Below are 16,887 nucleotides of genomic sequence, written 5' to 3'. Positions count from 1 at the left end.
TCCCAGCCTGTTAGTACTGACAGTTAAGGTACAGTAGCCACATCAGCACTAGCGATGACAGCATGAGCTGAGATGCATTAAGACATGGCTATAGATGTGTTTGAACAGAAAAGAATGCGTGAGGAGATGAGAGGAGAATGCAAACACTGATGACCTCTGACACAGCAGACGTCTGTGGTCTTCATATGGAGACATGCAGCCTGCAGACGGGCTGTGGGAAACACAGGAGTTTCGTGACGAAGTTCGCTATAAGACATGACTCAGACTTATCCTCTCAGTTTAGATGTCTGCTGCTACACGTGTTCGGCTCTTGTGATGAAACTTAAATCAAAGGCAGTACCAAACCTCAAGCTCAACTCAAAGATGATCATGTGATATCACCATTAGAATATTATGCTGACCTTCAGTTCCCACACAAGGCAACAACACTTAATGGACTCACCCAAAATCCCAGCACACTTTAGTAAGTGCAAAAAGCTGTCATCATATAAATCTGACAAACTTCAGGATGCTGCGTTCACGGGTGTATGTCGGTCTTGTGCATGTTTTTGCTCAACTTAAAATGACACTTGTCTCTCAGCAAAGTGTGAGCTTGATTTAATGCCGAATCAGTTATCGGTCCCAGCTGGCATGCACAAAAAACTAAAAAAAAATAAATTGGTGTAAGACGTATTTTTTAAATATTTTCACTCAGAAATTGCTAGTAAATTTCACAAATAATTACAAAGAAACAGCAAGTAACACTATGAATTCAACTTCAAAAATAATTTTTATAGTGTAGACTTCGACATAGTCTAACACTAAAAAAGCTTGTGCTGTAAAACACTAGACTGTTCATTTCACAAAATGTTCTAACAGAATAATACACATATTGTCATCCAAATAGTTAGCAAACACAAATACTTGACTATGTGACAGCATCCTAACTGTAAGAGAAACTCTTATGTGACTGATGTGGACATTCTAAATAGAAAGGAACTCTACATGCCACACAACTAACATTTTCACATCAAGTAAGATGACATAAATATTAAGTCGTAACCAAGAGTACGACTCGTTGTACCACAGCATCATGTCCTGGTTTTGGAGCATATCAAATTCTTTTCATCACTCAGCCAATTTCCTACAATCAGCAAATACACCCTGACATTTGTGAAAGCAAACATGCATGCATCTGCAAGCTCAGTGATTCTTTACAACAGTCCCCTGTCACTGTGCCACTCTTCAGATCATAAGGGCATTTCTATCTGATGCGTGCACATGCTCTCTGTGGATGATCAACTGTCATCTGCATTAGTGTCCTCAGTATAATATGACTTGAGTCTGGTGGCGTGGAGCTCAGGAAAAAACGAGGTATAGGTTTCTTTGAGAGTCTTGGAGACGTTGCCGCAATTCTTCTGGATTTAGTCAGTCTCAGTTTTTTTCTGTTTCTTCATGTAATCGCAGACAGACTTGATGATGGTGAGATCAGATCTCTGTGTGGAGCATACCGGCTGTTGTCAGACTCCTCTTGCATACAAAAATCTAACTGGAGTACTACAATTAATGGCAAAATGAATGTTTGGAAATGTTAACTGATATTTCCTACTGACACACTAGAGCAAAAGATATAAATAATGCTTAAAACATTTTTTTAGTGAAAATACTAACGTGTACAGTACTGTATATATACAGACTGTGAAAATAAACTGGGAACTATTACTATGATGTAAAGTTTACGTTTGCAGACTTAATATCAGTTCAATTACCAACTAGTTGTAGCCTGGCTAACGTCAGACCTCTTTCTCATTGAGACGTGGTCTGGGAACCATGTTAATTTTCTCGTATTTGAGGCGTGGTTTACGAATGCCCAGAGCCATTTATTGGGCGCTATGAATGTCTATCAAATGCACCTGTACATAGCTCATAGCCAATCGTTTCAATTATACCAGATGACGTATGTAGAGCGACAGAAATTCGATGAGGAAGAAGACGAAATAAACTTGCGTTCTAAACTACTTAGAACACTATCTAAGGCTGCATCGAAAGGTAACTTCGCGTCTGATGCCATGTTGGATCCATAGATATAAACAAACTGCTTCGGTGTGTCGCATAGACGTCGTCATCGTCTTGCTGCTCCCTCCCCGTTCTGTGATTGGTTCCCTTTTTGAGGGGAAAATCTGGTCCATGGTGTCCAGGCTGCCTAGCAGTGTGAATAAAATCGCGCTGCGCGCAAGGCAGCATGGGGAAACTAACAAAATTATGCAACCCCCATTGCAAATCAGGTGTATTTGCAAAATGTACAGACTTTCAGATCAAATTGTTCAAATTGTCAAATTTCAAATCAACAAATCAAACAAAATTATTTGAAATAGCTCAACACAAGAAATGTTTCATGTGGTTTCCCCAAATTCAACTGAAAATGCAACTTTTAATAACTTCCGCAGTCTCAAAATTATTCAACCCCTTCATGGCAAGCATCTTTAGTACTTAGTAGAACACCCTTTTGCTGTTATGACCTCCTGCAAATGAGATGTATAACCAGACACCAGCTTCTGGCAGCGTTTCTGAGGAATCTTAACCCATTTCTCATGAGCAATGGCCTCCAGTTCGGTAATATTCTTGAGTTTGCATGCTGCAACCGCCTCCTGTTCCTTGTTTGTGAACGGCGATGATATCTTCTCTTAAATTTTTGGACCATTCTTTTGATATCATTTGACATCATCTTTTGATGTCCATTCTGATATTTCTAACATGCATGATATTTCAAACGTGACACTCAACAAACCTAGCCAAATCAGATATTTTGTGTGTTCTAGCTCAAGCACACCTGGTGCAACTAATGAAGCCCTTGATTAGTTGCATCAGGTGTGCTTGAGATGACACCTGTTTTGCAGATTTGTGCTGTTGTGAGGGATTCTATTCAGAGGGTTGAATAATTTTGAGACTGCAGGAGTCATTAAAAGTTGCATTTTCAGTTGAATTTGAGGAAACCACTTGAAACATTTGTTGTGTTGAGCTATTTCAATTACTTTTGTTTGATTTGTTCATTGCAAACAGCTGAAAGTCTGTAAAGTTTGCCAATAAACCTGATTTGCAATGGGGGATGAATAATTTTGATTACAACTGTATGTCTGCTGCAATAAATTAACAATCGATTAACAATGACAAAAAGTAAAATAAGAAGATTTGCACTTAGTGAACTGAAGCGAATATTTGCTTCCTGTGTTTGCAGTAGTAGTACACTATGTACTATATGGCAACTACTTCTCATACTAGATTATCTTTTAATGACGGTGAAGCTTAAAATGACAGTTTAATGCATATCCCACACTGGTTTGTGATAAAACATGAATATGAATGACATGCTTCTTAAATACATCTATGTTAATTGATTCTCTAATTTGCCAACTAACAAAAGTCATTTGGCAACTAAATGTTTTTAACGGTCTCAAGTCATTTTTAGTCTAAAGCCTTGGAGTGGTTACCAGCTGTGATATGAGTGTAGTCAAAGGGTATAAAACATGTAGTTTACTAGTAGTAGTAGTAGTATTGTAGTTAAATAGCTGATGCAATACTAAACAGTTAAATCCAATTTAACGCAAATATTAACACCTTTCTCACTCTACTGCCACTTACAGTACATCAACCTCAATGTCAACACATGATAAGCAAGTACTAGTATGTTAGTTAGCATCACTAACCACAGTTGTCCTCTAGGCTGAAAACATCTCCCTTATAATTCTTGAGGATCTTTTTGAGGTTTATGGAGAGCAACCTGGTCCAAGGTCACTGCACAGTTAAGTCTACAATCACCTGCCACTGCTGCGGTTATATCTGGGTGAATATGTGATGAAGGATTAGTCATGTATTGTGGAATGTTCTTTAGCATGACAGTGGCCAGAGCTGACTTGTTATCTGGCGGGTGGGATCAAGTTCTTAACCTCTCCCTCGACCCTGTGGTAAAAGCAACAATCGCTGCTGATGTGAGTGTCGTGTGACATCAGAAAGGGAGGGAAGGCTATGAGAAGAGAGGGAGAGGGAAATGTTTTTATTTCAGCAGGGGTCTGTTTAAAATACCCATTTAATCCAACACACATCCTTAAACTTATGTATTTACAATGCTCATGAATCCTGCCCAGTGTGAGCACCATTTAACATAACAGGACCCAGGGAAAAGACAGTTTGGAGAGAGTAGGGGAAACGCATCATTTGGGAAACTTGCTTAAAAACATTATTTTTCTTTGTATTTCATTATATTTCCGTTTGGTGCTTCAGAAATTACACATTACAGCTTCAAAGGTGCACTCAGTGTTTTGAGATTATGTTATGCTGGTCAATATGGTACTGTAGTAAGCTTGGATCTATCAACTGACATCACGTGACATGGATTCAGCATCACGCAAAAGTAGAAAATAGTTTTCAGATGGTGATGTAATTTTAAAAGCTACAGTATTATCAACCAGCCATAATTAATTAATTCTGTGAGCAAAGGTATCCAACAACATGGGGTTACTAAGTTAAAGTGAGTAGTGTTCAATTTGTCATATGTTAACATGGTGACCTGCTCCATGTAAAACTGGAAATGACTAATCAGCAGTGGCATAAAAACTCTACTGAATCTACAGCATAAAATATACAGTATGAACACTGTTGAACAATTCTAGAATAAATTAATATTTTGACCTAAAGCTTTTTAGCGAATCAAAACCACATAGCACAACCAGTGTAGTCTGATTCCAGAACAAATGACTCTTATGACCAATGCATGAGCCAATGACAACAAATAAGACAGTTCAATAAATGAATAAGTGAATGAAGGAATTAATGAAAAATTCAAATTTTTTACTGTTTATATATATATATATATATATATATATATATATTGTATTTATTTATATATAGTAAGGGCTAGTTACTGGATTGCAATTATGACACCTCTAAACATCTGTGAAAAGTAATTAAAAAGCTTTTAAAATGAATGAATTACATTTATTTATAATATTTATATCTGGTCCATTCTGATATCATAATTTGGCAACAGACAGCTGAGGACAATAAATGCAATACAAAATATATTTGCTTCTGAATCAATAATGGAACCAATAAGAAAGCAGAATTGTTAGGAAACTGAACCTTTAGGGACATATTTCTGGGGTAATTTTCGGTTGAAGCATATTAAGACTAGATCAGTTATCTGAAAAGTTATTCAGGGGGAACTGTTAACAACTTAAATGCATGGTTGCAAAATACAAATTCTGATTTATTCATTTAATTAAACCTTTTAAGTTGCAAACATTATTTTGTTGAGTTCTGTCAACGTAATAATGTTGATCATTAGATTAACTTAATATTGTGTGTAATGTAAACTCAAATTTCTGTGTTGATTTAAAAAAAAGTTGTTAGTAACTTAATAAAATTGTCTTGATAACTTGAAATTGGGCAGTGGATTTCTAGTTCCAGCATGCTTTGCATAGGACTAGATATGGAGAATTAATGTTGAAATTAAGCGTTATTTTACGGGGTTTTTTTAGTGAAAGGAAAGACCTTTTAGTGTTTAATGCTGTTATGTTTGACATTTAAATGAGTTTCTACTATATTGAAGTTTTGTGGTTACCATTGTGCTGAAGAGTAGATACATGAATGTAAACTACACTGACCATAAGCAATGACTGCACTAATGCCAGTGACAAATAAACTTGTTCATTAAACTTACATGCAAAATAAGTTACGTTTAGCATATTCTATACTTGCTGTGGATTTTAACTGACTGAAATTATTAAGAAATTATTAAGTTCCTCTAATGTAGTTTGTTGGTTGAAAGTAATTTCATTAAAAGTTGTCATAACTCAAAAAGATTTACGCAAAGTGTTTTTGTTTGTTTGAGCCAACAGATTATTTTGCATTAAGTTGAGGAAATTATTTTGCTGTTCTGAGGATACATAGGCGCTCACAAAAACAGTATGTACCAATGGTGAGTGCAGTTATTTCTGCAAGCATGCATTTAGCGTGACTTGTGCAGATTGCAGTTTAATTAGCTGTTAATCATCTATACAACATAAATGACCAAGTGTGTGCACCATGCTGTTTTCTGGCCATTAGTGACAGATGAGCTAAAGAGTGTAGCAGGCCATTAGCTCTCTGCTGCATGTGTCTGTCTCTGACTGAGTCTGCGCCCTCATTACAAATGTAGCCCATTGTAGCAGAGTAGAACAGCTGACATCCCCTAATGCCAGCTATAAGTCATCAGCGGTGCTCATGCCCACTTTACACACACACACACACACGCACGCATGCACGCACACACAAGAGAGACAGAGAAGATCATGTTAATGAGAGGTTTCTGGGATGTAAATAACTGCTGACAAAGAGCGGTAAGAGATCAGAGCATTTTTTTGGATTATGAAAAGATCAACTGAAAAATCTAATTACTGGAAAAGAGGATAAAACCTGTGACTTGCAGAAGAGTGTCTGCTGAGCTTCACTAACAAGATTCAACACAGCATTTGTAGACACCACAGCTAAGCGTAGTGCACATGGAACCTTATGATTCACACTTTTTTTCTTACACAAACAAACAGTCAATAAAAAGGACTGATCAAAAGAGAAAGATCAAATTATCTTCGTAAGTATCACAAGCGAGAACATATCTGACATATGTAGACTGATACAAATAGACTGTAGACTGAAACTCCTTAAAACTGCCCCTGCACTATCAACAATACTTTTAATACTTTTTTATTTTTGTATAATATTATCACATTGCATGATTTAATGGCTAACTTATATTATAAAATGAGGATAAAATTAATAATACAGTAAATAATTAGAAGATGTGTCCACACTTTTGACACTTTGAAGGGAGAGTTAACCCCAAAAATTGTATTCTGTCATCTTTTACTCACCTTTTATTTAACTTCAGAACAGAAATGAAGATTTTTAATATTTGCTCATTATTTTTGTCCATCCATTGAAAGTACAAAAAGACACAATTTAAAGTAATTAATATGAGTCAAGCAGTTTAATGCAAGTTGCTTGACATGCAAGAAGAAACCTTGTGTGTCAAGTAAGCACCTTAGAACTTCTGTGTTTACTATATTTGATGTGCTTTATCTATGTGTGTTGATCAATATTGATTTATGAATACAAACCTAAATTAAATCTGTTCAACACAGATTTGAAGTTATGTGTCACTTCAGCACACTTTGATTATACTGCTTGATTTATATGGATTACTTTTACAATGTCTGTTTGTACTTTGGTTTTGGCAGTGTGAGGTTATATATTATTAATAAAATATAATATGATTTTTTAAATGCTTTGAAAGAAGTTTAATATGCTCATAAGCATTTACTTGAACAAAAGTACTTTAAAAATGTAATAATTTGAAATCTTGTTCCAATTTAGAATAACACTTTCTTTGTTTTAATTTCTTGTAAAATGTAGTTTATTCTTGTGATAGCAAAGCTGAAGGATCTCATGTCATGTAGACATATTACAGGCTACAATCTGCCCCTGCATTTAGTTTAGATTGTGTCAGAAGATTTAATGCACTGTACAGAAGCACTTAGTTGGCAGGCAGAGTCTGTGATATAAGGCCAATTAATACAGTACGGGTGTTGCTCACAACAGTAGTTATATTCCTATAACACATTCACACATCAAATAGCATCTGATAGAGATCAAACAGCTAAAGTCTGTGCGACCCTACACACAGAGTGTGAATGTCTGTGTGCAAGTCAGAACAGTTACATTGGATGAGGGGGTTTGTGTGTACTTGTTTAACTTACATTGTGAGGACCAAATGTCCCCACAAAAATAGTAAAACCTGAGATCACCTGACCAGCCAGCGGTCCCCATGAGGGAAATGGATTAATAAACATACTAAATGATGGGTATGGGAATGATCGGTGATGGGTAGGTTTAGGGGTAGGGTTAGTGTAAGGGGATATAATATACAGTTTGTACAGTATAAAAATCATTATGTCTATAGTCCCCATAAAGATACCGGAACCTAACGTGTGTGTGTGTGTGTGTGTGTGTGTGTGAGAGAGACACAGAAAGAACAATGAAAGCATCAGACTAACATCAGTGTTGTAATTATCACCATAAAACAGGTCACAGGACTTTCAATGGATGGACTAAGAAAGATAAGAGAATTTTGAAAATATCATAATTTGTGTTAAGACTGGGTTTAGATCAACATAAAAGTGAGTAAATGATCTCAGAATTGTAATTTTTTGGTAAACTAACCCTTTAAGTGTATCTGTTTGGAAAGTGGAAAAAAAGTTGATTCAGCAAAAAGAAAAAATGTCAAGCTTTTAGAAGACAATTTTAGAACACTAATAATGAACTTTGCTTGTCAAGATCAAGTAATGTAATATGTTATAATGGTCAATGTACAGCACTGTAGGTTAACAGGGATGGTATTTCCATTACATGCCTGCCCATTTACTTCACTCGATTCCTGCTGTTCAGATCAATAGTAAATCTTCACACTGGACCAAGTCAATCAATCCGTGTTGTGTCTCTCTGTGTTGCTCTATACATTGAGCTTAATTGAGTGTTAGTAAAAATGATCTGAGATCAGTTTTATATCTCCTGATACAGGAAAGTGAGGAAATGGAAGCTGATTACAGATGCATCAGCTGTATCACCTATCATTTGCATATTGTAAGGCACAGTGTATAACAGAAATTGATAGGATAATAGGTAGTACTGAGGAGTTGGTATCACACTGATCTAAGAGCAGGTAAGAATAGTCAGAACAGTTGAACGTAGGGTGGGATTAGTGCTGGCTAGCTGTGGTAGTACAGTAGCTGCCCATACAGGATAAATAATCCAGATTTTTTTTTTACTAACTCTTTTATTTTAATATACTGTCAAATATAATGCAGTATATGATGGCAAAGCTGAATATTCAGCATCATTTTCAGCATCATTACTCCAGTCTTCAGTGTCATGATCTTTCAGAAATCACTCTAATAGGCTGATTCAGTGATTAAGTAACATATCTTATTATAATAAATGTTGAAAACAGCTGTGCCTCAATATTTTTGAGGAAAACATGATTTCCAGGATTCTATGATGAATAGAAAACTGTCAGTAATATCCCTGCTAATATTTATTTCACTGAATTTTAAATGAAAATAATAATAATAATAATATTAATAATAATAATACTAATAATAATATTGAGAATATTGGCATCCAATGGTCTTCTTCACAGTCACACCCATATTTAAACGTAGCCGTCACTCCTAAAACTTTTCACTGTGTAGTGTGTACATGACCTAATTTGCTAACCTAGTGAAAGCAAAAGCAACACAATATCAAGACAGTAAAATAAACCAGAGCAGGGGAATGTGCAGATACTGCTGAGGATGACAGCTTATCCTGAAGATATAAGAGCTTTGACAATAAAGGATCTCATGTCACCATTAATCTGCACTTATTACAGGTTACAAGCTGCCCATGCAGTTAGTTTAGATTGAACACTTGACACACTGCACAGAAGCAATGGCATGCTATTTAAGTCTGTGATATAAAGCAAATTAATGCAGCACCGGTGCTGCTCAAAACAGTGCAATCAGTACGCCTGTGACTACTAATGTCCTATAGCACATACACACATCAAAGAGCAACCAGCACTTCACCTGATAGTGATCAAACAACTAAAGTCTGTGCAACCCTACACAAGGACTTAGTGAAAGTGTGTGGACATCTATGTGCATGTCAGAACAGTGGCATTAGATGAGGGGGTTGTGGTTGTGTGTGCGAGAGAGAGAGAGACACACACACACAGAAAGAGATGATTAATGGGAGAGTCAGATTGATATCAGAGTTGTAATTATCAGCATAAAACAGGTCACAGCGTTAGCACACACACACACACACACACGGATACAAAGAGAAAGACACTCTGGCCATAGCAACTTGCAATCATCACTTTAACCGCAATTTAATAAGGGAGATAAAGAAAGATGGAGAGAGACAGAGAGAAAGAAAAGAGATGGAGACACAAAGAGTGAACGTACGAGTCGGTTGATGCGTACGAAATCCTCAGGACTCTTGGCCCAAGGCGGCAGCTCCACATCTGACACCACCGTCCCATCATCCATCACTCCCAGATTGTAATTATTGGAGTTGACAAACATCTCTGGGAGGTAATAGAACTCAGGGATCAATTCCTGTGAGAGAGACAAAAAAAAATAATATATATATATATTTTTAACTACACATTTCACATTATTAAATTATGAAATAATTAGATTAGGGCTGGCAATCCATAAAAAAAATGTTATCTTAATTATTCTCAAAAGTTTTGGTAGCTGATGCATTAAATTTAGCTCATTTTTAAAGAAAGAATAATAATAAACAAATTGTAAATATGTATATGTATAAAAATATAATTAAAGTTGTTTTTATGTCTCAAAAAAAAAAAAAAAAAAAAAAGTGTCAGGGGACGACCCAAACTCAGAATAGTCTCTGTCTGTCAATCGTTTAGCATGTTCGGGTTTTCTGACATCATATGTACAACGGATTTCATTAATTGCATGCCTTAACGCAATGATTTTGCCATCCCTAAATTAGCTGTATTTCCACTGATTCAACACTTCAAAAATGTATTTATTAAATCTCATTTAATAATTCATTCCAAACAAGCAAGTAAACAGGAAAGAAATGTTGTTTACTGCCTAATACAGATAGTATACAAGTATTTCAAAACATACTAAATAGCTATACAATATAACAGCTCATTAAACGAGAATCAGGACTGGAGGAATCAGTTATTCCTTGTTTGAATCTTTAGCCTTTAATCTGTGCCACGCTGCCACTCTGAATGAATGATCCGGTTGGAACTATTCCAGTTTTATATTTTAAAATCTTCACATAAAGGGCGACTGCACGTCATCCTAATAAAAAACATCAAAACATCAGTGCAGAGGTACACTGCAGTCAAAGCATGGTAAATATCACTAAACCTCTTTCTTCCTTTATGACAAGCTTGGGCGTCACATTGTTTTAAAAAGTGGTGAGGAAAGTTAGTGACATAATGAAATCAAAAGGTTAAAGCTTTTGAATATTATTCAGGTTTTACAGAAATAATTTAACAATCTTTTACTGTGTAACTAAAGTGTTTTCTGATCAATTCAAGTGCTCAAAAATAGCACGTCAACTTAATTCCAATATCTGACCCTGTCAATTCATAATAAGACAGAAATAGAGTTAAAGTTATGGGTAAAAATATCGGCCATCAAATTAAAATGGTTAACTTGTACTTGGTATCACCCTCAATTTCTATTTCATTCCACTCTTCTATTCATCTGTCTCTCTGCATCTTATTATACCTTATACATTCATATACACACGTGAGCTGGAAGTGTTGAGTTAGTACTAGGAGCATAAACAAGCTCATGCTCTGCAGAAACACGAGTCCCCTGGGAGAACCATCTAACTGACAGTCTATCACACACTCTGTATCACAGACTGGTATCTGAACCTACTGAATCTACTGTTCTCTAGGATGGGTCCATGCAAAGGTTAGAGCATAACCACATGGTTAATGTTTCAATGTAGAAGAATAACATTTTAGGCCTAAATTTAAACATTCTTATAAGAACAAATTAAAATATTGCTGCAAGCAGCAATTATCGGGGCCAAGCGCAAAGACGACAACAAACCAACATGACAAAGCCAACATGTCTGGGAGTGTCAGACCAACTGCAACAATGAGCAATTAAAGACATTTTAAGATGATTTTAGGCATTATTATACAGTCACTAATAATATGATTTAATGATTTGTCACTTGATGTGGTGTGGTCAGAGTGAGGTGACAATAGCTGCGTTTACATGGACACTTATATTCGGATTGACGGCTCAATCGGACTAAAAAACCTTCATGTAAACACCTTAATCGATCCGATTGAGCTCGATCCGAATGAAATTTCGATCGGATTGAAAGGGGTGGTTTATCCATTTTGTAATCCGATCGAGAGAACATGTAAACACTTGATCGGATTGAAAACCGAAACTGAAAGGACTGCGCATGTGCAATGGCGTTAAATAGCGTAATGACGTATGACGCGTGGAACGAGCTGTTCTTCCTGTTGAATAAAGTGTCATATTAATAAGTTTCCCGTCATTCTAAAATTCTCATTTCACTCGCGCGTCTGTGAAGTGGAGCAGGACAACGTCCCACCAGTGCTTGTTTTGGATTCTCATCCACAGACGACTGGTTTTGGCCGCAGGGAGGGGCATTTTTACTGCGTGATCAATAAGCAGCACGGCAAAACGGTTAATATGCTCTAAATTATGACCAGAGACGAATTAATATTACGTCTGCTGTTTAAAACAAATAAAGAACCAATAGAGGAGAATATTTATGCGCGAAAAGTGGGAAACTCTGTATATTCGTGCAGTGTGCGCATGTCAAAACATCAGATCCGATTTGAAACTTGTGACATATAAATGCGCACATCAATCCGATTACTTTATTTATCATTCATGTAAACACCTTGTTCGGATTCATCAATCGTATTGATTTCATTCCGATTGTGTCCATGTAAACGTAGCTAATGACACATACCAAGTTTGGTGACAATATGTCAATGCATTGCAGAGATAAAGCCTGAATAGTCATTTTGTCATTTTGCCTTAACTTTCATCTATCGACACAAAATCCATAACATTTTGTCGGCATGGTCTGGAGATGATACGATTCGATTTTGGTGAAAATCGGACAAACGGTCTAGGAGAAGTTCGAAAAAGTAGGTTTTAAAAGAAAATAAAGATGACGGACAGGAAGTTTGGCTGCCTATGGCAAAATTGGTATCTATGTTTTCAGTATAACCCACATAATCTATTAAGACCAGTGGCATTACAATAGGCAAATTTATTCAAAAGTTATTAGCATTTTTTGGAAATTTTCTTTTTACCACAAGGTAACTTTTTGAGTACCTTCAAGGTATGGTATCGATGACTCATACTGAGTTTTGTAACGATATGCTAATGCGTTCATAAAATATAGCATTTTATATTACAATACTGTATTGAAGTCAAAGGCAATTTCATATTTTGTCTATTATAGTGCCAACAAGAGGCACAGTCCCACTATTGTTTTTATGTGTCCTCAGAGTGAGCCCATACATGTATGTGGCGAATTTGGTGAAAATATCTAATTTCGTTTCTCATTCTCATTTCATTTCATGCGTTCATAAAATACAGCATTTTGTTACAAAATTCTAAATGACCGAAGCCTAAAATGGTCGATATGGAAAAAAAACTAGATCTCAGTTGACTCAGCATGACGCCCTGAATCTAACGAGACAATTTATATGATTTTTGGACAAACTGTTCAGGAGTTATAAGCAAGAATAGTCATTTTTCATATCTCCGGACCAGTAGGTGGCGCTGCGCCGAAATGCAACATGTAGCCTCAGATCATGCTTGTGATAAGTTTGTACCATGTACCAAGTTTGGTCTGAATACGATAAAGTGTTGCGGAGATACAGCCTTACGTCTGTTTTCGCAAGCACTACGTAAAATTAGTTTAGAATTGACATGAATTCCATAACTTTTTGTCTGCATGGTATGAAGATGATCTGGTTCAATTTTCATATCGTAGCAACGTCCTGGGAAGAGTTCGGAAATGTAGGTTATTCATGACGGAAAAAAATTCTAGCCCTAATGGTTTAAAAGTTATTAGCATAAACATGAGTGAAACTTTGGACAGTTGGTGGCGCTAGAGGGATTGGGTTAGAGACTCCAAATTTACTATGGTGACTGTTCAGACTATCCTGTATCTGTGTGCCAAATTTCATAACTTTCCCGCAAGCGGATCTATGGGCTGCCATAGACTCCCAGAGGGGAATAATAATAAGAAGAAGAACACCAGCAATTACAATTTCAGTAAACTATACATATTTAATATAACATAATACAGATAGAGACCCTCAATTTGAATGCTATGTATCTACAACACAGCTCCTCAGTGCATTTCTAGAGGCCAATTAGGTGAGCAAACAAATGGTGGAAGTTCAAAACTAGCCTCCTACATTGCTTCTTTTTGGTCCTCTTTAAAACAAGTCTTTAAAACAAAAAGGTCACAATTTTACAATGGCACCAGGCGCCCTAAGGTTCATGTATGGAGTCTGGCGTAAATTTGGCGTCTTCACTGGCGGCACAAAGACCCAAAGCCACTTAACCAGTGGTGGGGGAGAGAGAGAGCGAGATCGGGGGTACGGGAGGTGCTATTATGTGCAATGGCCCTTGAGCAGAACTGGTCAGAGGGCAAAACCTGTGATCCAAAATCCTGTCCTGCTGTGGGTCAATAGAGAAGGGTGCCCCTGGGCCCCCTCTGATTCCCCTGAGGGGAAACTTTCAGTGTCCGCATTGCTTTCAGCCTAGTGCACGGGGGTCAAGGGATGGAGGTTAAAGGTCAGGCCAGAGTTTGCCTGGCTAGAGACAGACAGGATCATGGCTTTACGCCATTATAGCTCTCTTTAGCCTGGACACAAAAACTGCTAAAGGCTTTTCACCCCTTAGTAGAATGAGGGGGTGTTTCTAAATGTGGGGGACTGCTGTGCTTTTTGTTTTGTTTTTTAAGTAAAAGGGATAACAGCATGGCAAATTGATACATTATTACATTTGAAGGCCCTCTGCTTCTCATTTGCACCTATCAGACCTTTTTTGCAAGGTTGAGCAGGGTAAAGCATGTTTGAAATGTTCCACAGCTTCAAAGTCAAATAAACTGGTGGTAATTTCGAGGTTTTTAGTCAAGTCCTTAACTCAGTTTTGATGTGTGCCAATCCTGTTACGCTGATCCACAGTGACAACCTTACTCAGAAACCAAACTGGGTTTTGAGTAAGCTTTCGATATCAAGTGTGACCATGTAATGTGAGCCACATGTCTTTTTATCAAATGAGTGCAATCAGCCCCCGAAAAAAGGCCAGCTTGCAACGAGCGTGCTAACAAAATGGCTGTCTGTTGTAATGAATATTTCAAGAGGTCTGGACATTTGCTGAAGTCAATGCAGAGCACTTTGAGGGCCTCTGAGGGGCTACAGTGCGCAGTTGGGATTGCTGTCTGACTTTGGTTTGGGGCTGAACAACAAAAGGTTCAGCTGAGGGTTAGAGTGTTATGAAGGGTTTCGCAAGGGAGAGTGTAAAGGAGGAAAGGGGGGAAGTTCGAATTCAAGATTAGTTTAAAGCTTTGATCAAGGACCCTTGACGCTTTCATGGTAGCATGACAAGGATTGCTTGTGACCGTACATGTGCTAGGGCCAGTTTTTATGGAGAGGTGATGGGGGCAGCCGGGCAGAGAGCTGCAGTGTCTCCATGACAACTGCCCTCACACCAAGTCCCAGCAAGCTCCGGTTACCAAGAGGAAGTCAACTCACTAGAGAAACGTCTAATCATGTAATAGTCTCCACATTTGTGAAAAAAACAAAATATCAGTGGAAGACGAAAACCAAATCCAGGCCAGGGACGGGCTGATCCCCGGCTGAGAAGAAATAAGCACAGCTTTGTGCACGTGTATAAACAAGGATGAGTTAACAATAAATTACACTTTCAAAAATATGAAGCATTTCTATGGTAATATGACAATTCATCCATACTGTATGCATGTGCGTCGACATGCACATACATGGACGTACCTTCACGTCAGATGTGTCCCTCTGGCAGTTTCTCCAGGCTCTGGACACTGAGGAGAAAGTGCGATCTGCATGGTCAAATTTCCCACCTTGGAAATTCAGGAAGAATGTTGTGAAAGGCTCCTGAGAATAAGAGAGAAGAAAAAAAAAAATCTTACTTTCCACACACATTAATGCTAAAACGAGTATTAAAAACTCATGTTAGGACCTAAAACAACTACAGGGCAAATTCCACTGAACAAAGATCATGTATTTAATAACTACGAGTCTACTTTGATCAATATTTAGCCTCCAATTTGAACATTTTTCAATGTGCAACCCAGTCAGTATCTCCTACTTAGCATAGATTCCTGCTGTTCATAACAAAGCCCTATACAATATGATCCTAATTTGTGTGCACTAAATGACGACATCCTCTCCAAAAAAGGACCTGAATGCTAAAGAAACCTGTTATTAACCCCGGGCAGACAGTAAAGCCTTTACAAGTGCATTATTTGTTCTTTTCTAATCATGCTTAATCTTGTTTGTGCAGAATCAATAGGTGGTTCTTTTGAAACAATACGTCCCCGATGAGAAGGACGCAATTAGAGTGAATAACACCCCGGTAGGCTACACCATGAAAGAAAAATATCCTAATTACGCAGAAGCTTTTGGGTGTTTGACTGAATTTAACGCCCTCCTTTTCTCTGTCAAGAGCCTCGATATCATGAGGTTGCTGATTTGTGCTATGGTACATGAATTAGGGTGTTTGGTGAAGTGGATTTGGGATAAGCCTGATAATAATGAGAAGGGATCAATACAATGGGCCAACAGGGAATGGCAATGAAAGTGAAAAACTGTAACAATTACGGAGATGGCCAGAAATGGGTTAGTGACCTCTAGCCCTCTCTCTTTGTGAGCAGAATTTATAAGGGATATGTGAATAGACTATATATTAAAAATAAATGTGAAAAATAAAACACAGACATAATTTAAATGAAGAGTAACTGACACTGTACAAAGGCTTTGAGAGTTGTAGAAGATTATGGGACTTCATTACTGTAAAACTAATATACTGTAGAAGTGCTTTTATTGTACTAAACTATGCTTGCTCAAAATATTGTTATAAACCATGAAGTATTTTTCCTCCAGTGTGTCATGTCTTTGTTCTTTGCAGATATTAGAACACAAAGGATGAAGGGAAGATGAGCGATGTGTTCTGAGTTTGTTAGTATGCAGATAAGGCCTACATTTCAATATAACAATAAATC

The 16,887-nt window shown here is 37.2% G+C and overlaps 1 protein-coding gene across 6 annotated transcripts in view; it reads right to left on the bottom strand.

Annotated features, from left to right (window-relative positions):
* Positions 1–16,887, bottom strand: part of lrba (LPS-responsive vesicle trafficking, beach and anchor containing) — a 266,377-nt gene that overhangs the window by 44,628 nt on the left and 204,862 nt on the right. For all 6 annotated transcript variants that reach the window (XM_084095942.1, XM_084095944.1, XM_084095945.1 and 3 more), the window contains exons 45-46: positions 15,641–15,760; positions 10,017–10,169 (exon numbers count right to left, since the gene is read on the bottom strand). In XM_084095942.1, coding sequence (XP_083952068.1) covers positions 10,017–10,169; positions 15,641–15,760 — 273 coding nt within the window. The remainder of the gene's footprint in view (positions 1–10,016; positions 10,170–15,640; positions 15,761–16,887) is intronic.

Source organism: Abramis brama (genome assembly GCF_963993115.1).
Source record: "Abramis brama genome assembly, chromosome: 2".
Classification (NCBI taxonomy): Eukaryota; Metazoa; Chordata; class Actinopteri; order Cypriniformes; family Leuciscidae; genus Abramis; species Abramis brama.
This window is presented reverse-complemented; position numbering and strand designations above follow the sequence as displayed.